The sequence below is a fragment of the Paramacrobiotus metropolitanus genome, unplaced genomic scaffold (genome assembly GCF_019649055.1).
Source record: "Paramacrobiotus metropolitanus isolate TYO unplaced genomic scaffold, Prichtersi_v1.0 Parri_scaffold0000067, whole genome shotgun sequence".
Taxonomy (NCBI): domain Eukaryota; kingdom Metazoa; phylum Tardigrada; class Eutardigrada; order Parachela; family Macrobiotidae; genus Paramacrobiotus; species Paramacrobiotus metropolitanus.
The window spans coordinates 95,186-115,898 of NW_026570287.1; the positions used below are offsets into that span (position 1 = coordinate 95,186).

General features: G+C 40.9%; 4 protein-coding genes across 8 annotated transcripts; 3 read left to right on the plus strand and 1 right to left on the minus strand.

Annotated features, from left to right (window-relative positions):
* The first annotated feature begins 360 nt into the window (after window positions 1-360).
* On the plus strand, window positions 361-5,167 carry LOC129594379 (alkaline phosphatase-like). Its single transcript, XM_055491057.1, has 10 exons — window positions 361-823; window positions 1,032-1,252; window positions 1,471-1,824; window positions 2,242-2,449; window positions 3,099-3,365; window positions 3,448-3,483; window positions 3,679-3,708; window positions 3,832-3,951; window positions 4,511-4,647; window positions 4,743-5,167. The coding sequence occupies exons 1-10, from the start codon at window positions 766-768 to the stop codon at window positions 5,037-5,039; spliced, it is 1,728 nt and encodes a 575-aa protein (XP_055347032.1). The 5' UTR covers window positions 361-765; the 3' UTR covers window positions 5,040-5,167.
* A 405-nt stretch (window positions 5,168-5,572) lies between these two features.
* On the plus strand, window positions 5,573-7,407 carry LOC129594390 (pyroglutamyl-peptidase 1-like). Of its 2 annotated transcripts, XM_055491069.1 has the most exons (4): window positions 5,573-5,800; window positions 5,882-6,099; window positions 6,174-6,419; window positions 6,832-7,407. In XM_055491069.1, exons 2-4 carry the CDS (start codon window positions 5,985-5,987, stop codon window positions 7,206-7,208), a joined length of 738 nt encoding a protein of 245 aa, XP_055347044.1. In that variant the 5' UTR covers window positions 5,573-5,800; window positions 5,882-5,984; the 3' UTR covers window positions 7,209-7,407. The 2 variants fall into 2 exon arrangements, with proteins under 2 accessions (XP_055347044.1, XP_055347043.1); XM_055491068.1 differs by having other exon boundaries at window positions 5,573-6,099.
* Window positions 7,408-7,618: 211 nt separating this feature from the next.
* LOC129594370 (CD109 antigen-like) lies at window positions 7,619-17,714 on the minus strand. Of its 4 annotated transcripts, XM_055491041.1 has the most exons (22): window positions 17,013-17,714; window positions 16,022-16,229; window positions 15,644-15,871; window positions 14,957-15,008; window positions 14,695-14,847; window positions 14,525-14,609; window positions 14,327-14,441; window positions 13,350-13,937; window positions 12,789-12,977; window positions 12,562-12,723; window positions 12,385-12,495; window positions 12,179-12,284; window positions 11,729-11,785; window positions 10,797-10,950; window positions 10,619-10,736; window positions 9,964-10,429; window positions 9,640-9,816; window positions 8,877-9,568; window positions 8,563-8,712; window positions 8,324-8,493; window positions 8,074-8,239; window positions 7,619-8,001 (listed from the first exon to the last, which is right to left on the minus strand). In XM_055491041.1, exons 1-22 carry the CDS (start codon window positions 17,129-17,131, stop codon window positions 7,855-7,857), a joined length of 4,413 nt encoding a protein of 1,470 aa, XP_055347016.1. In that variant the 5' UTR covers window positions 17,132-17,714; the 3' UTR covers window positions 7,619-7,854. The 4 variants fall into 4 exon arrangements, with proteins under 4 accessions (XP_055347016.1, XP_055347018.1, XP_055347017.1 ...); XM_055491043.1 differs by lacking the exon at window positions 11,729-11,785; XM_055491042.1 differs by lacking the exon at window positions 11,729-11,785 and having other exon boundaries at window positions 10,797-10,983.
* A 906-nt stretch (window positions 17,715-18,620) lies between these two features.
* LOC129594332 (NAD(P)H-hydrate epimerase-like) lies at window positions 18,621-20,270 on the plus strand. The gene is made up of 4 exons (XM_055490983.1): window positions 18,621-18,882; window positions 18,992-19,214; window positions 19,360-19,618; window positions 19,791-20,270. The coding sequence occupies exons 1-4, from the start codon at window positions 18,665-18,667 to the stop codon at window positions 19,988-19,990; spliced, it is 900 nt and encodes a 299-aa protein (XP_055346958.1). The 5' UTR covers window positions 18,621-18,664; the 3' UTR covers window positions 19,991-20,270.
* The last annotated feature ends 443 nt before the right edge of the window (window positions 20,271-20,713 follow it).

The following is a 20,713-nucleotide window of genomic DNA, read 5'->3' on the forward strand; positions in this document are numbered from 1 at the left end:
TCATGGGGTCAACTGTCTGGTCAGGGTAAACCAGCTAAACGGGGTTTTATGAAGTACACTTTTTTGGATTTTTTTTGCGCACTCATTTTGCTTTGCTGCTTAAAACATACAGGAAACAAGTAATATTATTATGCACAACGTTCTCCGCTTTTCTTTTTGGGATAATAAATACTTGCGTTTGTTGGTTGTTTTTCATTCGAGTAAAAGTAAGTACTGGAACCGCATCTGTACCAAGTACAGCTTTGACACATGTGGAGCGCGTATGAATTTTGATCCTGTCCCACTTGAGAAGCAAATTGTCAGGTTTATTGTACAACCACAATATCTAAAGCCATAAAGAGTCGCAATGCAGATTCAACAGGTTGTTTATTTGATCATTTTGTTCACATTCTGCTCGGTGTGATGTTGCATATTGCAGCCACTACACCGGCTTCTGCAGTGCCTGTGTACAGCTGATTATCACTGGACAAGCTCTGACTCCTGCGCATCATCAGCTACTCTGCACATTGCTATTATATCGCATTGTGCTGCAAGATGTACGGGTATTGCAAAGATCAGTTGTAGCATCTCTCTACGCTCTTGAACAGTTGTCCCTTGCCTTGATCGCTCTATTTTTATGATATTATGCACAATGACCGTTGACATCAGAATCCCGCGCGAACTTGAATCTGACAGCTATCTTGTCAACTAATATTTTCCGTTACGGAGTATAACCGTATTGGTGATTTCCAGTTCCGCTTCGTCTTTCAAGTTTTTTTTTGCGCAATGGACATAAGAGCGCTAATCATTATTGCGGTGACCTTTGCGGAATCCTTGTGTCAAGGTAAGATAACATATAAATTTAATGTGCTGCAAAATTTCGCATAGTGTAGTGTTCGCATTTCGCATAGTGTATTTCGCATGTGCACAGCCATAATGATACAATACATTCACGGCGAATTCAAATTAAATATGGAGTGTAAATATGGCGTAAATCAAATAAAGTATTTCTTATCAGTTCTCAAGTCTTACATGTAATTTCTACTCTTTAGATGCAGAGTTTTGGAAAAAACAAGCCGATACTCTAATGCAGGATCGGTTTTCCCAGAAACCAAATACAAAAATAGCGAAAAATATTATATTATTTATTGGGGACGGATTGAGCGTTGCGACATCCACCGCAGCCCGCATTTACGACGGTCAAAAACATGGTTCCACCGGAGAAGAAAACCGCCTTGTATATGAAAAACTTGATCACACAGCCGTTATCAAAGTGTGTATGACAACTGGGATAAAAAAATTTATAGATAACTCATAAATTTAAAAAGTAGGATACACATATGTGTATTAATTAAACTGCACCGAATTATGCAACTTACATATATTTTTAAAAAGCTTTGTTTCATTTAAGTATGTATGCTTTGATTAGTACTACGAGAATAACCTTTTAGTAACTATTTGAGAGAAAAACTTACATTTTTGTTATTGCAGACATATTGTACAAATAAGCAGATTGCCGATTCGGCGTGCACAGCAACAGCCATGGCGTCAGGAGTAAAGACAAAATCTCGTGTTATTGGGCTGGATGATTCCGTCCTCCTATCTAATTGCTCCTCCGTGACGGACACTTCCAAATTGTCCAACATTCTCAAGTGGGCACAAGATGCCGATAAATCGACGGGCATTGTGACAACAACCAGGATAACGCACGCCACTCCAGCGGCGTTTTATGCGCACGCGGCTGACCGCGACTGGGAAGACGACAGTGCCATTCCCGATGGGCATCGATCTTGCAAAGATATTGCCAAACAACTGATCGAAGATCTTCCGGGTCGAGACCTCAAAGTAAAAACATAATTATAGCGTTTCTTGACCATTGCCTAGCTATCGCATGTCATATATATTCTGTAACTACTCAAATTCTATAAAATGTACAAATAAGCTAATTGTAACTTGTAAGTACTGTATATAGCTTGATCACAATAACGTAACGGAATGTCACTCGACTTTAATTTTCTGCGTAGCACATCAGCCTTCAATTATACAATTACTGCAACTTCCTATCGTTTAGTTTCACTTTCTGCCTAATTTAATCTAGAGTGAGCTAAGTAATATCACTTCTTGCTTAATTTAATCTAGAGTAATGTAAGTACTAAAGGCATAATTAGTGTGACTACGTAGTTTGGGTTATATAATTTAAATTAACTTATAATCAGATCAGCCAAATTTACGATGTTTGTAACAGTGAAGTGCGCTACACAGGTTATACTGGGCGGTGGACGTCGGCACTTCTTTCCCAAGGATGTCATCGATGTGCAGTACGTGAATCGCACCGGAAGAAGATCTGACATGCGCAATCTGGCCGAAGACTGGGTGGCGGACAAATTCAGGAAGAATTTTGCTTACAGCTATGTCTGGAAGAATGAAGATTTTAACGAAATCGATACGGAAGAAACCGATTACCTACTTGGTAGGTTTGGTTAGATAATATGCATCGCTGTTAATTAATTACTGGGTAGTAATTTAATTTAGTCCAAGCTGAAATATCTTCGGTACAGTTCTGCATAGTGTTTAATGTACAGTACGTAACACAGACTAGCGCAGTATTCGTTAAGAATTACCTAGTTTAATGTGAATTTAGCAAATTTTTAAGGACCGACCATGACCATTAGAGAGGGGTCATCGTCATAAATCATAGACAGGATGTAACACAATATGCAGATGAAACTATAGGTTACTTTTCATACGTGCACTTATGGTTCAACCCAAACGGTAACTGGTAAGCTACTGTATGTTTGTGCAAGCGTAATGTTGATAGGAAGAGTTGAATTATTTGCAAAATAATACTCTGTAGATAGTAATTAAGAGATTTTACCGAAGCCGTTGGAGCTGCGAAGCTGTAAATTCACTAATCATGGTCACTCTACCACATTTCTTCAAAATTCAGAATAGTTACAGCGTGCACGAAGAAATATATGTAAATTCGTATTATCACGATTTTATATTAAAAATTGTATAAAGAAGTGTAGAAGCAAGCATTATGTAGAAGGATGTGTTTTACATGTTAGTTGAACTGCAATTGCAAAAGTGTATTTACAAATTGTGTTACTAATTAATAGGTCTATTCGACTACAGCCATATGAAATATGAATCCGATCGTAACACAAGTGCTGACGGACAACCCTCTCTATCCCGTATGGTTAACACCGCCGTACGGATACTGCAAAAGAATAAAAAGGGATTTTTTCTTATGGTCGAGGGCGGAAGAATTGATCATGCTCATCACGAAAACCGCGCACGATATGCACTTGAGGAAACCATTGCGTTCGCAAATGCGATATCAACAGCCTTGAAATTAGTCAGTCTGGATGATACACTGATACTTGGTAATTACATGGAAATTAAAATAGTTAGATAATCACATCGACAGCTTGGGTGGTATACAATTTCTTTTTTGTTTTGTTTCAGTTACCGCTGATCATGCCCATTCGTTATCCATTTCCGGTATGTGACCGCTTCTTAGCTGGCGCAATACATTATATATATATATACTGCCCAATAAAAAGTCAAATTTTTATATAATTATAATAAAATTCAGGACGATTTGAGTCAAATTACTTTGTTAGCTAATTAGGTTTACCGCCACATGACCTTCTGTGTATGTATATATTACATCATGTATTTGATTTAAATTTATAGGATATTCCAATCGTGGCCACCATATACTGGGTAGGTTTTTGTTTACTAATTTGTAGACTGCTGTAAAATCAGTCATGATATTGTGTTCTGCACTTCCGGCTACACATGGAGGCTATTCATTCGTACAAACCTGTAATGCAATTGTTTTACCAGATCTAGCTGGAACGATTTCCGATGTGGATGCGAAACCGTACACGACATTAATGTATGCCGTCGGACCAGGCTACAAACACCAGCCGAATGGGCGTGAGAATATCACAACCGCATCAACCAGTAAGATCGTTAACCACATTTGTTTTGGATACTTCGCTGCTAATGATGTGAACTGTAGAGGAAAGGAATATAGTAGTGATAATTAGGGATTAGGGACAATATACCTATATACATACATATGTGCATTAGTGCTATTTATTATTACAACCATCATAAAAGTTCTAAATACTTTTAATGCACCCGTGAAGTTCATATTTTATGCTCTTTGTATTAAAGAGCTTAGAACGTATACTGCACGATAAAATTTAAAGCGTGCTTCGTTTCATCTGACTTGTATTTATGCAGCAGTTTCTTGCTACAAAACGCGTTTAATTACGGCGGCTTCCGGCAGGTTTCTTATAGCATTATTCTACTATCTGTACAAAAGATTTTTGATAGTACAATTCTTTATCGAAGTTGCCTACGGGAAAAATGCAGTAAGTCTGCTAGCATCTCGTGACCGCCGCACTTATTTTTGACTTAATTGAAATTTGTTTAATTGTCAGCATCTACATGAGCAATATGTGGCAGGCTTATTCCAGTATATTGTCGTGCACAACAACAAACGCTATTGTTGTAGAGGAAAAATCTTACAAGCAACACAGCACAGTTCCGGCGACATCCGCTGCCCACGACGGGGAAGATGTAATGGCGTACGCACAAGGACCAATGGCTCATCTCGTGAATGGCGTTATGGAGCAGAACTCACTGGCATATGTAAAATAGCTGCACATTGATACTTTTATGTGTCTCCACAGTTTGTACTTCCAAGCGTGCGTATTAGGGTGCTCGAGTATTTGCCATTTGCATAGGTTATGGCTTATTCGGCTTGTATCGGACCGGCAAGAAAAACACAAGCCTGCTACCGCCGTCGGCCAGAGGGCAGTCCCACAACGACGCAGTCCAATCTACCAATGGCTGATCAGCCGCAATCATATGCGGGACCGGATGCCACTGTGCCGCACGAAACTAACGACTTTCCTTTACCGGTTTCGGAGCAGAAGATAGTAGGAGAAAGTATGAATTCTGCCGAAGGAATGATCTGTTCAGCTATAATTATGATCCTTTGCTCATTTTCTGCCCTCGTGAATTCTGTGACACTCGTATGAAGCGTTTTTTTTGCCCTATTACTTTGACTGATGTATAGACCGTTATTATGATCTTTTGTACAGTTTTTCATGCATGGCGTTGTGAGAACTACAGTATAGATTAGTGCAGCATGTAAAAAGTGTATTTACATTCGGATTCTTTATTATTCCTAAACTATTAATTTTCTAATGTGGGTGGCTGTTCGCTGTCGTAGAATTTACCGGCATAAGTTCGCGCATTAATTATAATGAAACATTTACAGTTAAAGTTGAATGATCTTTCGGCCATCAGGAATTCTACAGCTCGTAGACTCGTTTAGTCTCCTACGCATGTGTAACTGTATTGTTGTCAAGTGCGGTTTTTTTATAGAAACGGTTTCTTTTGTGTTCTCAGATTTGATACCCCAATGAAAATCGTCCTATGCAGAAAACATTCCGCCCATAAGGCGTAGCGCCGTACATAACAGGTGTTTATTAACAAGCGGAAGTCAGCTGCCGTTTGCCGATAGGCTCACGTCTTCTGACAGTCAAGTGCACTGTATCGTATTGGACCGCGTTTGATTGATTTATCGTCATCGAGATTTACTGTTTACACTTTATCTTTCAAAGTCTTCGTTTAGTTTCAGTGGACAAGCGACTTTCTTGGGAAAATACTTTCCTTCTGTAATTTTAATAATGTACAGTAATTGTCTGCAAACAGTATGCAGTGACTTCATCTAAGCTTTCAAGGTCGATACGTCAACTTCATCCATCAACGTTGTCACTGGAATCTGTACAGTACAGTATGCTGTATTAGAATAAATATCTATAGAAGTAGTCGTATTGTAGGGTAGTAATCTAAATTTGGGATATCTACCGTCCAGTGAATAGAAGATCACAACTCACAAGTCACGAAGAAACCTGCTGGAAACCCACGGGACAACGGCAAAATATATCGCGGTTGCTTGTCCATTATAAAACGGCACCATGGGAGATTACAGAGATGCAGAAGAGAATTGCAGCTGTGATGTGGGGATGGCGAGTTCCTCGCTGGATCTCAAGAGTAAACCACGAGTGCTAGTCACGGGATTTGGCCCGTTTGGTACGGCATGGCAAACCGCTGTTGAACTGTCATGTTTGTTTTTCTTCCACATAGATATTCTTGTCTCTTTTCAGGGGAGCACACAATTAATGCCAGTTGGGAAGCTGCCCAAGAGTTGAAATTATTCACGGATTTGACCGACGCCGTCGATTTAATTGTGGAGAGAATTCCCGTTGTCTATTCCGATGTGTCTTCCACCGTTCCATCGTTATGGGAAAAATACTCTCCTGATCTGGTCATTCACTGCGGCGTCTCGGCCTTTATTGCTTGGAAGAACATCATTCAAGTTGAACGAAAAGCGCATTCCTTTGGCTATCAGCGTAGGTTATTCGTTTTTGATTTGTAATAATAATTTAAACAAATACTTTTATTTTTATGGTTTATAATGAATTTGTGGCGTATTCTTAATGCCTTAGCGTAGGACCACAACTCAAACATAAATGTGCTCATTTCGGATGGTTTTCTGAAAAATTTAGGGAAAGAAATTTGTTTTCATCAGAATACTAAAATAATGTGCTAGTAAATTACTGTAATGCTTGTAGTTGTAAAATAACTCAATTCTTGTCGTCTAATTTGCTTGTTACTTTTCCATAAAAGTTCAAAATTGTTTATGAAAATCCGATAAAATTGCCAATTATTGCCATTTTATTTGTGCGATCGTGTTGATCATATCACTCGTGACAAACAAGAAAGCAACGTTTGATAGTTGAAACTTCAAGGAAAATTTTGCAGGTCCGGATGTTTGTGCAGCTGTTCCTGTCAATGGTTGGTGTCGTGAGGATCACGGAGAGCAGTGTTTGCGAACGCTGATTGACCTGGAGACATTGGTGGCCGGCGAAGAAGGACGATGCGAGGATTCAGTCCTGTCGTGCCAGATTTCCGATGACGCTGGACGTTATCTGTGCGAGTTCATTTACTACACCAGCCTGACGATCGATCCCACTCGGACCCTGTTTATTCATGTTCCGCCGCTGTATAAGCCGTTCAGCCCGCGGGAGATTGGTCGCGCTGTCAAGAATGTCATCCTTAAAGTTGTGGGAAAGAACACCGCGGTCGATGCCAACGGAAACGTGGCTGTGGCCACGGCAGCTGTTGCTGCGCGAAATTAACCTGTCTGGCTGGTTTTCCATGGTTTACGTCTTCTGTTCGGTCGTTGTTTTGTATTCAGTTGCATTAGTACGGTGGCATTTTCGTTATTAAGATTTTGTGATTACTATGAACTGGATCTTTTATAGTTGATGGATTATTCAATCAAGGTCATGATTTTGTGTTATCGCAGTAAAAAGACTGTATTAAATGTAATAAATGTTCTTTGCAGAAACGTAGTAGTGAATTTTGCAGTAATGAATAAATGACTGTAGTAATAAATAACTAATAAATGGTAGTGTTGTATTAACAAACGTTTCCAGTGGTAGATTAATAAATGCAGTAGTGAATTTTTATTAATTACACGCTGCATCCTCACTGTGCAGCAGTGGATTGTTATTCGGCTTTTGTTAAAAGAACGCTTGATGGAGAGTTCAACGATCTTTCTTTATTCCTGGCAAGAATATTCGTCACTAGCACATGTCATAATTCACTGCAGAGCAAACTAACAAAATATTCGGTAAAATTGTGTACCGTACACGATAAATTCGCAGCTCTACCCGCAAACATAACACCGAAGCGAACAATTTCAACCAACAAAACAGATTAAGTTGTGCCAAACGCAAACCACCAAAGCAAGATTATGCATAATGTCATTAGATTTTTGGTTTACTGAGCATCTTTAGGATTGTAGAAAGCCGTCTGCTTCTCAATCGGATTGTAATAGTTATAAACGACAACATTACTGTCCTGCAGGTTGTCGACATTAAATTTGCGATATCCGGTAAAGATTAGACACCGCTTGTCTTTGGTTAACTGCAAAGAAGCAAGGATAAGATACCGACTCATTTCATTTTTCACACCACAAAACGTTTTAAAACCTCGTACCTTGTCAAAATAGAATGTCAGTCTAGTGTGGTCATCATCGATATCCACACGCGACAAATCCTTTACGACAGCAGTCAGTTTCTTCACTTCTTCCTCGTCGACCTGGTATCCCGATGGCAAGCTAGTCTCCATAACGGCCATGTTGCTGTCGTTTTGGCCTTGGTAGCTTTATACAAAGCACCAAAAGGTCAGCAGCTGTATATACTAAAGAAAATGCACAACAGGGTTTTGCCTTAAGCCGTATACATACTTTGTGCAGAACTGCAGGAGGAGTTCGGTGGCACCCTTTGTGATTTTGGTCGTGACGGCAAAACCTTGTTCGTTGGAAGTATTGCGAATATAATAGATCCATGACACTTGCACCAAGGCAGTACCCTTGCCGGAAGCTTCCACTATCACGCGGTTATAGAATTTCTTAGGCTGTAAGAAGGATTCAAATAATTAGCATGAATTACCGTAAAAGCGTAGCAGCACACAGTGCTAGCGTACCTCGGCAGTTTGCAAAACCAGTGCATTTTCATCCTTAATGGTGAAATCACTCTTGAAATCTTCAGCGGTAATGTGCACAGTAATGTCACGGTCTTTGCTTAGAGCGAGCTGTGCAAACTCCGAAATGGCTTGCAAGCCGACAACGGTGTCCTTCAAAATAAAAAAAAAACTTTAAAGATAGGCGCTTCCCCAATTCCAGTTGTGTTTTTGTTAGTATTGCTTCTGTTAATATTGCTTCTGCCGCTCTATATACAGATTCGTTTTACAGTAAATGAATATTGTATATAACAGTAGATAACCCCATCTACACTAACCTGCGAAGTTTGGTATCCACCCTGTTCGTTACGCTTGGACAGCAACCAAGCCAAAATCGGGAACCCACCCTCGACATCCTTCTTGCGAATAGCCGACAGCAGGCCATAGGCGGTCATTTCCACATCCTTAGCGGGTAGCTTATATTCCCAATGATATTTACCGAATCCTTGAATTTCAATTTCGCGTTCCTTAGCCCAGTGCTTAGTGCCATTGGCCACAATCGCCAATGCTTCCAGACGGCTGCTCGTGAACTCCAATCCATTACTACCGGCCAGTTGAAGAGCGTAATTGACGATAGACAGTGCGTAGGGATCCGTATCGATACCCTTAGTCTGGGCTTCCAGGAAGCGGGTAGCGTTTTTAATGTTCTCGGAGTAGTTACCCATCGACTGCGCTTCCAGGAGGGTGATCAGGACATAAGCGGTCAGTGCGGTGCCTTTGCCGGCACCACCTTGCAGCTCGCGGTCGAAAACTTTACCCACTTCCGGGAAAGAACCATTGTCGGCTTGCTTGTCAGCCAGCCAGTCCAGTGCGCCCTTGATGATGTTCTCGTCGATGGTGATGTAGTCCTTGGCCTGGAAGAAAGTGCGCGCGACGAAGGCGGTGAGGAAAGTGGATCCGCTATTATCGGAATCTCCGAATGCACTGTATGACTTGTCGTAGTGCTTGAAGGTCAGCTGTCGTTGGTAACCTTAAAACCAAAAGGATATAATTATGGCGATTTAAAAAAATGTTTCTATTCTCAAATATACGGCAACTTACCGCTTCGTAAATTGCGCAGCAGTTTCTCACGCGTCTGGTCATCCAAGCGGTCAGCGCTCTTCAGGTATTTCATAACGAATACGTTGGGAGCAAACAGGGCCATGTTTTGTTCACCGCAACCGTAAGGTAGTCGAATCAGGTTATTGATTCCATAAATGGTAGGTCCCAAAAGGTCACCTGCATTACGGCTCATTACGCATTGAACTCACACAGGTCTTATCTATCATTTGATATTAGTCTTGTTTATCGTTTGTTTTTCGTTGTTTTCGTTTTCGAATGGGAAAAATACACTATTTGAATATTTGTATAACATTATATGCTTACCAATGGATGTGAATACCAATTTTTCAGATCCTTCAACGCGCCCAGCGTCAGGCAGGGGAATCAGAACATCACTGGAGAATGAATTCTCTTTCCTCAGATCGATGAACAGAGGTGCATTGAACTGCTGACGAACACCTTCCGGCTTGACTTTCAGTTTGCGGACAAGAGAATCTCCAGCCATCTCGGCAACAGCGGTGGCTTTGATGTCAATTTCGCCCACAACTTCTGGTTTAACGGGGAAGGTAACGGAAAGAGATTCCTGCGACTTGACGGTGATCTGTTTGGTTCGAGGAGCAGCGGTGAATTTGTTTCCGTTGGCATCCTGTCCGCTGACATCCAGCGTTACTTGAACATTTTGATCTTGGGCGAGGTAGTTGAAGACGAGAACTTCTAGTTGGACGGTCTCACCGCGGATGATGCTGAACGGCAGATTCAAAACGGCGAAGAAGGGACGGAAAACTCTCAGCTATGGAATAATCAGCATGACGTTATGACCTTTCACATCTCACAGAAATATTGCGCAAGTTAAGTTAAGCGCACATTATCTGCGTTAACAATTTATGTCGGCGCTGTGTTTATTTTCGTAATATTACAACTGTATAACATCGGTATGTGACCTTTGTTATAAGTGACCTAATAAAAGATTGCAAATTACCTTTGGTGGATCCTTGGTAATGCCGAGGCCAACTTCGTTATTCATGCTGAATGCAGAGCACACCCAGCTGGTAATGGTGTCCGGAATGTCACGGGTAATTTCAATCGAGCCATTTTCACTGCAAGGTTGTGCTTAAGAAATATGCGGCTTAAATACAGAAATTCGCTTAATTGTATACCTGTTGAAGGTTTCATACAAGAAGGTCTCCCGGAAATCTTTTCGGAGACGAGGCTCGGGCTGGGAACTGCCAGATTGAGTTCGTTTGGACGATCCACCAAAATTAGCGGATGACTGCATGGCCATCGCGGGAGCAGCCATCATCATGCCGCCCTCTGCAATACTGTCGCTTTCATAGTCTGCCGCAGCTAGTAATCGTAACAAATCCCGGTTAATTTAAAGCAACAAACACAGCTCACAGACCAGCGCCGACACCCACCGCACTTGCGTATAATCAGAACTCCTCCCCTACGCCTTGTAAATGACAATAGGTAACATTATATACGTCCAATAAACAAGTTATTAAAAAATCGCACGAGTTAAGCGCAAGCAGTATAGTACGAGTATAATGTAAGCAAAAACAATCCCCGGAAACCGTACCAGTACTCATTGGAGTAGTACTATAAATGGGAAACGTCGACCACGGAAATCCTAACACATAAAGAAAGCGACATGCAAGCAGAGAACAGGGTGCACAAAAAAAGAATGCGCAATTCACAAGCCGCATCCTGCAGGGCACCCAACCACAGCGGCTCGTGCAATGGCTCTAAACTAGCGCAAACGCGCACAGCTGCAGCCACAGAATTAACAACCCTTCTGCTTTACTTCTAAAAAATCTGGCACATATTTCGCACTTTAGAAAAGCTACTTCCTCTCTGACTAAGGTATCTTTCAAATATCTCCTCATCTCCTTTACGAGTAGCACTCGACGTAAAGTCAAAACAAAACGCATTCATAGTAATTTCGTACATAAAGGTTAAAGGCATAGCACGAAGCCACGAACGATAGTGCATCCCCAAGCAAAGACATGCACGGCCAGCAGACGTTGCGAAGCTAGAGCCTTCAGCACGTGCAGTAAACAATTTCACATAGCTTTGAAACAAAAATCCGTACCAGGGGCAGATCTTAGTGAGTCGAGATATATGGGCGAAGGGGGAGGCCCGTAGAGCCCTGCAGGTTAATGCATGCGATAAAGAATTCATGCGAGAAAGAAAAATGACTGGCAATTCCTGGCATCAAATCCCATCTTCTTGCGTAAGTATATGCTTTCAAAGAAAATGCCGTGTACTGAAAAATCGTCAGGGCCACCCAACCCGCTTTCCGGAAAGGTGGTAAGGACACTCCCAAAAAATAGCGATAGCTGTTACGAAAAAGGGGACTGATTGGTAGCCATTCAACCCGCAATAGCAAATTAAAAGGATGGGAGAATGCTGGGTTAGTGATCGTACGAGCACGAGCACTACTATGGGGTTAGTGCGAATAGTGTTCTCCGCATATACGCACGAGCAGATGAGCCCCATGATGCTGGTCGTGAGCGCGAACCACCGCTGCCGCCTCTATTACCGGCAGAACTGTACATCACTCCGCGGGTGGCGTGGTACTCGTCCACATCGGGAATTTTGGGATTGCCAGGGATGGCCGCATTAGCCAGCACAACCAAACCAGCTTGCTAAAAAAACAGTCAACGCATGAAAAAAACAAATAAAGAAATACGTCAATGCGACAGAGTATAAGTTAAGAACGAAGAACTTGAAAACTCAGCTGCTTACCTCAAGGAAACGGAAGACAGAACGTCCACCTGGGAACTTATACCGGCTGGATCCGAATGCATTGTCAAATGACCAGGTATCGTAATCGAATTCACCAAACGAGCTTACAATCTATTGCACGGAACCGGCATCAATAACTTTATTTGATATGTTTAATTTTGTTTTGTTTAAACTCACATCTGATTCCGAGATATCGTTCCCTTGCTTAAGGAGCAATAAACTCTGATCCATAGCCAATAGTCCCACAAATGATTTCGGAGCGGTCTCAATCTTGATTACGGCACGCTCGCCGGGTTCGGCATAGTCCGTGCGGTTCTCAGGATGAACCGTGACTGTCACCTGCAAGATAAAAATGCTATAAACTTCACGCCACTGCAAATGCTAATGTCGCTTTGTAAACTTACATTGTTTTGGATGAGACCAGACACTTCAAAATCGATTACGTTTGCAACCACTTCGCTATCATCTCGAATGTAATACGCGAGCAGACGAGATCGGGGTGTGTAGTTGCGGTCCAGAGGCAATGACACAGTAGCTCCCGAACCACTGGTAGCGATGTTTCCTTCCGCGAGGATTTGCCCTTTATTGAAAACCTAAAACGGTATAAAATTTACAATAATTATCTATTTACATTAAATCACAAACGATAAGTGTTATGCACTTGTATTAAGAGATAAAACTGTGTTAGCGGAAAGCGCCGGAAACCATTATATGGTACGGTAATGATTAATCGTATGTAGCAGATCTAATCACAGTTCTCTCCCAACTTCCACCACATTATCGGTTGCTACCAGAAAGTAGATTAAAATGCTACTGTGAGTGAAAACTCAATCGCGACTAATTCTTTTTTCAACTAGCGTGCAACGTTTTTGCCGAAATGCGAAAGAGTGAAAAGATAAACTAGAAAGAGCAACAAAAATTAAAATTCTCGGAAAGCGTAAACGTCAAGTGAGGTCACGTCTTACCGTGTAGTTCAATTGTGGGAACGAGTTGGTAAGATTTATGGCAAAAACAGCGGTGTCACCCACGGAGAGATTTTTGGATTGAGGGAATATCTGCATAAAACTGTTGCTGGGCGAATCGTATCCTGATACCGTCTGTGATGTCTTCACGCGTCCTAAACGAGCGCGGAAGAACAGACTGCGGGTTTCTTTGGAGGGTACAACCGTCAGATCCACACTTCCATTAACCGGCACGGTAAACTCTTTCAACTCCTCATCGAAGTATCCACTGCCCCATGCACTGGTACTCTGGCTGACCTTGACAACCATTTTGCGCGTGGTAGGAGGAATAGGACGACCATCCCATTGCGTAGCGGTCACGGTGATGGTGTACGGGAAGCCGGGTTTGAAAGTGTTGGTGGCTTTGATCATGTCCAGTTTGTAGGCTTGGCGTTTCAGGCTGACGGATTTGGACTTTGCGCTGCGGACGGTGTGGGTAGTGCCCTCGGTAACGTTGGCGCTGACGGAAATGGCGTTATAGTCGCTGAAATCTTCGGTACGGTTGACGACGTCAGCCACGTAGACGGTGATTTTGGCAAAACCATTGAAATCCTGGGATAATGAAAAAATGGTAAATACAGCCCTCATGAATTTCTTTTTTATGACAGCGATTTGGAAATAATTGACAATGTTAACTAAGAAGGCCAACTTTCCATTTACATTAGACCTGTTTTACAGGTGATCTACAAATTAAATATTTAGTGCGCAAAGCTGATGACAGTTAAGTAAAAATGGATCGATGTGCTGCTTGTTCTGCCACCAGACAGTGTCTGCATGAAAGTCAATGTGAACATAAAAGTTGCCATTTTAATTTATCACCTGTATTTAAAAATGTTTATATGTTGTATGTTATTAAGGCTTCGTGGATTTAATTCTATAGCTGACTTTTTTAATAAACAGATTTTTACTAAACATTCTATGTACTGTTCCATGTCTTTTACCGAAAGTTCGTATGTCTTGGAGAGACGGAGATCTCGTCGAGTTTCCCATTGATATCTGGATGGTCCATCGACTTGAATGAATGCTTTGCCTTTAACCGGCTGCCCAAAAGTGTAGCTGTTCAACGAGACATTTCTTATTGGAGTAAATTTTTCACAGTTTATGCACCTCTTCCGCATTTCGCGCTTTAACGGCCTCACCTGGAATTCAGTGTAACCTCAAAGCTATCTTGCATTTTGATTATGTATTCCGGAGCCTTCAACTGAACATCAAATCTTGGCAGCACTGTAACCGAACAAACATATGGTAGGAATTCACCAAAAGACGATAGAAGTATTCAGTGTGTGTACAGAGTACAGTAGTTACGTACCATACTCTTCGACGGTAAAAGTCTTAGTGGTCACTCTGTCAGGCATCGCGGTGACCTCGATAGTCCACGAGCCAAGAGGGGCTTCCGATGCCAGCTGCAGCTGACCTTCGAAATAGCCGGTCGACACGGCCGCAGAGGGATCGCTCTTTGTGGCTGTCAAAAAGAAACAACACGTCAAAAGCTAATCCAAGTACACATAATGCGGCTTACAAATACAGCAAGGATACCCTGCGTGTGTATTGTCACAGACGTCATCGCTTACCATTTGCACTGTTCACTTGAAGGTTCTGTTGAATCAAATTACGCTGAGGATCCTGATAAGACAAACAACCCGATTATCCTTAAATAAATGCCATCAATGCCTATGCGTGTGCACGAGTGCCGATAATAGCGAAGAGAAGGATTGTTGTGCAACCCTTCAATGGCGATTAATCATAATGCTATCATTTTTACAAAAACCAATTCAATATTTTCTGCACAGCGGTACGATTTACCCGGACAAATTAAATTTGATATGGACGTGAAGTATCTCTCGATTGCACTTGGAACGAAATTAGCGAGCTTTTGCAATAAATTAAATAAAATGGATAAAATATTTAAATAAAATCCATTAAATAAAATGGAAATTTTATATCAGCTGACGCTTATCCAATTTTTTTATTTTGTTTACAAAAAGCTTAGGCAACCCAGTAGCTTTACTGCAAAAATTAACATGCCGCTTCGATGCGGCACAAAAACTGACAGAATTTGGTTGAACCTTTAACGAAATTAAATCAAAAAGGTTTCGTCTGCATATATGTAACATCTCTACTCTAAACTTCGAAATCAGTAATTAAATTTTGAAAATATTGTATTTTGTTGTAGGCTAACAGTGACAAGAATTCATGAAAAACATTTATTTCATTTTTACTCATTTGCAAAATGCCGTAAAATGCTTTTTACAACTTACATAAAGTTTTACATCCAGGGGGATCTGAACCGGTTTGAGAGCCAAATCGACAGCCAAAATTCGGTATTTGACGGTGTCGCCTAACTTGTACAGTGGCTTATCGGTTTGGATAAAAATCAGATTGCTGGTGCGTCTGACGGTTAAGGACGCTTCATCAGTGAAATTATGACCTTGTTGATCTTGGCCTTTTGCCTCTAGGACAAAACTTCCGGTATCCAAGTTTTTCACCTATTGAACAACCGTTATGTAATGCGCCGATAGGTATAAATGCCGCACCTGGATGCTAATGGATCAACAATACATTATGCTAATGGATCATTAATTCTATGTGATTAAATGGAGCAATAACAACATAACGTGCCAAGTTACAGTACTTACATCAAGTGTAAATCGTACGGTGCTTCCAGCTTCGACCTTTCCAGATGTTGTCACAACGGCGGTGTCATTCTGATCCTTGATTCCCCAGAATTTTTGTTTAACGGTTAAGGTAATGTCTACAGGAGACGAGCTGTTGGTGATGGTGACGGAGATGGGATATTGGGAGAACGGCTTGATGACTACCGGTGCCGTGATGTAGTATATTATCCTAAAAAGATCCAAAACAGGCACACATTAGGTTTATGCACGCATACATATGTTCGCGTTAATTACGCATTATTACGGATACGAGTAAAAAAAAACAGTAAAACCAATAACCTGCAGTAAATACGACCGATATTGTTCTTCCTGAATGGTAATTGCATCCTATCGATACAATTCGGTAAAACTGCATGTATATATTCAATTTTATTTGTCGTGAACGAGAAGAACTTCTGCAAAAGAATGCTTTGCGCAGTTTGCGGTTTTATTCGGTTTTCTTTCAACCAAAAATTTTTGGCTGCTCAGGATAACGAATGCCAATTTTAGGTTTACATGGCTTATAAGTTAAAAATTTGCTGTTTAAAATTGCAGTTACGTGCAATACCTTTGCGCCGACACATTACACGTGCAACTAAGTTTTACGTTAAATAACTGATCAATTGTTAATGTTTTGACCGGCAAGTACCGGCATATACTCGTAAAAAACTGCAAAGTTAGCGTTTTTTGCGAATGTACTGCGAAGGATTTTCCACTGTAAGCCATCACATGTATGAATACAGCAAATTACCAAAATAAATAATGATCCCGTTTTAAAATAACTATGGCACGCCGCACATCATTCTTACGTTGGTAAATAAACTGAACTGCATTTTTTGTAACCATAATTACTAACTGTAACAACCTTACTAACTGCAGATCCGTACCCATAAGGCCATAAGCTTTATCAGTTCAATCAACTTCATTGTGTACAGCCAACATACCTCTCTATGAAATATTGAGAAAAACTTACGATCTGTCGACGGCTTCTGGATCTTGTACAAGGTCGATTTGTGTTGCATTTTCTTGACCCTTGGCATATGCAATGCAAGTAACGAAAAGGAGAAGCAGTCCACATTTTGTGGAACCCATTTTGCAGGGCTTGGAAATCCGGATCCCAGAACAAAATCAAACCAGTGTCTTGTGGTTGAGCATGCGCCACGAAATTCCCCAATCGACGGCAGTAAATCTGGTAACCAGTGAAGTAAACAGTTGCTGAGAGCGGCGGCTATGTCTGTCCACTCCTTGAGTTTCCCAGCTGGCTATCTGTCACCACGATGACAGCTGCAGCAAAGTGTTATCACAACACCCAGAAGTGGAAATACGCCTTATCAGCACATCCGTTTCCACCTCGACAAAACAAAGAACAAAATGCTCGACTCGTGCTAAAATTTTTAAGTTTATATATATTTGTGTGCTAGCAGCTGTATGTGTTAACTGTTTATCATGCAACAAACGCTTCCGGCCACCGGTAAAAAACGTCTAACCATACGCCGCGCCCACCGATTTCCAGCAAGCAAATCGGTTCGGTCCGGCCACAGGCGGTAAACAAATGAATAAATTGAAATTGTATGAATCGGACCGGTTTCAAAGAACAAATAACTGACGGCGGCTAGAAATCCAAGAAGCAGTTCGAATACGTGTTTGCTTGACCGCTTGATTATCTTTGGAATTCTAGACTACAGAGTATTAATTTTGTAGGAAGCGTACCAGAAAGCGAACGCCTGTAAAATTCTCGCCACGTCAATATATCGCCTAGTAAGATTTATTATCAGATTTAATTATGATATCGATGCCAGCAATCGGTTGCTGGTAGCTAATGGCAAGTTCAAGATGTGTACCAACAGATAAAGAATGTGTTTATGAGTCAGGGTACAAAAATGATGCCAAACAGGATCTCTGGAGAAAAAGATGATGACTCTACTTATGGTGCCTAGCTATAGCAAATACTCGTACACATTGTAGCAAGTAATCTAGCACTAATATTAATGTAATACATATCTTCAATCAGCCATTTTCGGTGGATGCAGTATGATGAACATGCCGCATGAAATTTAATGTACCGTACCGTCATTTAATGGCGAGAAAAACAAAGAATATTCAGTTTAATAAAGCCTATGCCAATGTCTTTAAAGCCAGACGATACTTGCGACAAAACCAGAGGCGCTTCGAACTGCAGCGCGTTGGACAGGTCACTGCGGCAGCCTGTTTTCTGACCTTTTTAACCATCGGAAATTCTCGTAACATCACTTGTCCTTATTCCTAGAAGTAGTCACCTTTGCATCACTTCTACCGATTTCCACTTAATTACCGCTTCCATAATAACCTCAGATTTTAATTAGACTGGTATCTCTGCACGATTATTTATATTTTATGAGTATGCAAAGTACTACCGCAAATCCGACCATCCGAGAAAATAATACGTAAATTAATTACTTTTATTGTTGTTGCCAAGTACTGTACAGTGCTTTTTATACATCAACGTACAGCTTGCAACCGCTCGCGAACGGCAGGCGCATGATGGCTTTATCTGATCTGATTTTGAATGACGGCGCCGTCAAAACAAACGAAAACGTTTGCAATCTGCAAACAGCAAACAGCAAACTCTTGTTTTTTTACGATGCAATGCAGGTTATGCAGCTACAGAATTTGTTGCGAAATTCCATCAAAATTGGGTTTATAATTTCGTCTAGCTTTCTTCCTCGTTTTGCCTTGAATAGTTCGTTAAAGTACAATAGCGTTTGCCTCAACCCAAGTCAGCTAGGTATCCTTTTGGTACGTCGCGCCAACAGCGACTGGTGTTCCTCCAAAGCCACAGCCATGAGCAGTCCCAAATATTTGAGGTACAGTGCCTATACGAGTTCACTAACTACTGTACGATTTACTTAATTCAACCGCAGTTTATGATCAGTGGTTGTCAGAGCATTTCTTTTCCAAAATTATCCATATTAGTCAGGAGGAGGCTGCAAATGTGGATAAGGAGCTGTTCGACGCATACCAATTCTCTGTCGATCAGCTGATGGAACTCGCTGGACTGAGTGCTGCTACTGCCATTGCAAAATCCTATCCTCTTACGGAATTTGTTAACAAAGACCGTGTTCGAGCATTAGTGATTGCCGGGCCTGGAAATAATGGCGGGGATGGATTAGTTTGCGCGCGACATTTGAAATTGTTCGTAAGTGTTCGTAAAAAGTATTGTTCGTAAAAAGTATGAATCTGTATGATAGAAAAAGGCAGAATTTTGGTCGCAAATGGATTCGGAGCTATTATTAAGAGTATTTTCCATTTTTTACAGCACTTTTTTCAGTTTGCTTTTTTAGGGTTATTATCCCGAAATTTTGTACCCCAAACCAACAGATAAGGATTTGTACAAGCGCCTCGTAACTCAATGCAAACACATGGATATACCATTTCTGAAGGAAATGCCATCAAGTGATAGTCTGCAAAGCTCATACGAAGTGATTGTCGATGCCATATTTGGGTTCAGTTTCAAACCTCCTGTTCGGCCAGAGTTTCAGGATATTTTGGAGATCATGAAATTAACTTCCGTGCCAATCTGTAGTATTGATATACCATCTGGTGAGTGTACAATTTAAATTCAAATGGTGTAAATTTTTCAGTTTGCAAATGTGGGATTAGGTGTTTGTATTAATAGTGATATTTAGGGTAAAAATAAATTCTAAACCAGTTAATATGCGAAGGCGCAGATTATCGGGAAGACTGATGTAATGTTTTTTGCATGGTTTGTTAGGGTGGGATGTTGAAAACGGTAATCCTGATGGTATTCAGCCTGCCTGCCTTATTTCTTTGACGAGCCCTAAAAAGTGTGCGCAACATTTCAAGGGGAAGTTTCACTGGCTTGGTGGCCGGTTTGTTCCAAAGTCATTGGAAAAAAATTATCAGTTAAATCTGCCAGAATATCCCGGAACAGACTGTGTTGTCAAACTTTAACATTGTGGATGATTCTTGCGTTTTCGAAAGGTTTAATGGTAAAAGCATGGCAAATCATACACTACGCCTTGGTAAAGCAGTATCTTTGCGGCTTTTGTTGCGCATCTAACAAGTACGATAAGTTATTGTAATAGCGCTGGACTTCGATGTTTTTTTTCGGGTTCCAGTTTTTTGTTTGCCGACTTTTTTCGACTACCTGAATGCTTCAATAAATATTTGAATTTAGGACGACGAAAGTTGTTATTCTGCAGTAGCAAATAAAATTAACGTTATGTGGAAATGCAGTTACTGTATTTAGTATTACGAAGAAGGCGCTAGTTTCTGAAATTCTGATTTATTTTCGGTGCCACCGCCTTCACTCTCGTAAACCATTTTTTAGGAGAACAGGTCAGAAAACGCGATGCTGATCTTTTGCTTGTACTTGCTTATACATTTGTGAACATTAATATCAATCTCTACAATCCTTAAGCAGCATTGTTTGCAGTATTACGTTTTTAAAGCCGATTATCATATTAATTTTCTAATCGATAGTCCACATTATGGGAAGGGAAGCCGATCATGGGCGTGAAACTAGAAGACGAAAATTGTGTAAACGAAAGGAAATTATTATTTACTACGAAATACTCACGAGTCAGTACTGTTATTTACGATTACTGACTACCTACGCATTGTATACGTAGCAATAATAGCATAAACTACGGTCATGGTCTTTCGGTCTTGCCT

Coding starts and splice junctions, on each gene's coding strand:
- LOC129594379 (XM_055491057.1), top strand. CDS start 766: ATGGACATAAGAGCGCTAATCATTATTGCGGTGACCTTTGCGGAATCC. Junction 1,253..1,470: donor ATCACACAGCCGTTATCAAA/GTGTGTATGACA, acceptor TTGTTATTGCAG/ACATATTGTACAAATAAGCA. Junction 3,952..4,510: donor TATCACAACCGCATCAACCA/GTAAGATCGTTA, acceptor CTATTGTTGTAG/AGGAAAAATCTTACAAGCAA.
- LOC129594332 (XM_055490983.1), top strand. CDS start 18,665: ATGCAGGTTATGCAGCTACAGAATTTGTTGCGAAATTCCATCAAAATT. Junction 18,883..18,991: donor AGCAGTCCCAAATATTTGAG/GTACAGTGCCTA, acceptor TATCCATATTAG/TCAGGAGGAGGCTGCAAATG. Junction 19,215..19,359: donor CGCGACATTTGAAATTGTTC/GTAAGTGTTCGT, acceptor TTGCTTTTTTAG/GGTTATTATCCCGAAATTTT.
- LOC129594370 (XM_055491040.1), bottom strand. CDS start 17,131: ATGGGTTCCACAAAATGTGGACTGCTTCTCCTTTTCGTTACTTGCATT. Junction 15,872..16,021: donor CCGTACGATTTACACTTGAT/GTAAGTACTGTA, acceptor GTTGTTCAATAG/GTGAAAAACTTGGATACCGG. Junction 13,938..14,326: donor CCAAGACATACGAACTTTCG/GTAAAAGACATG, acceptor TCATTATCCCAG/GATTTCAATGGTTTTGCCAA.
- LOC129594390 (XM_055491068.1), top strand. CDS start 5,985: ATGGGAGATTACAGAGATGCAGAAGAGAATTGCAGCTGTGATGTGGGG. Junction 6,100..6,173: donor CACGGGATTTGGCCCGTTTG/GTACGGCATGGC, acceptor GTCTCTTTTCAG/GGGAGCACACAATTAATGCC. Junction 6,420..6,831: donor GCATTCCTTTGGCTATCAGC/GTAGGTTATTCG, acceptor AAAATTTTGCAG/GTCCGGATGTTTGTGCAGCT.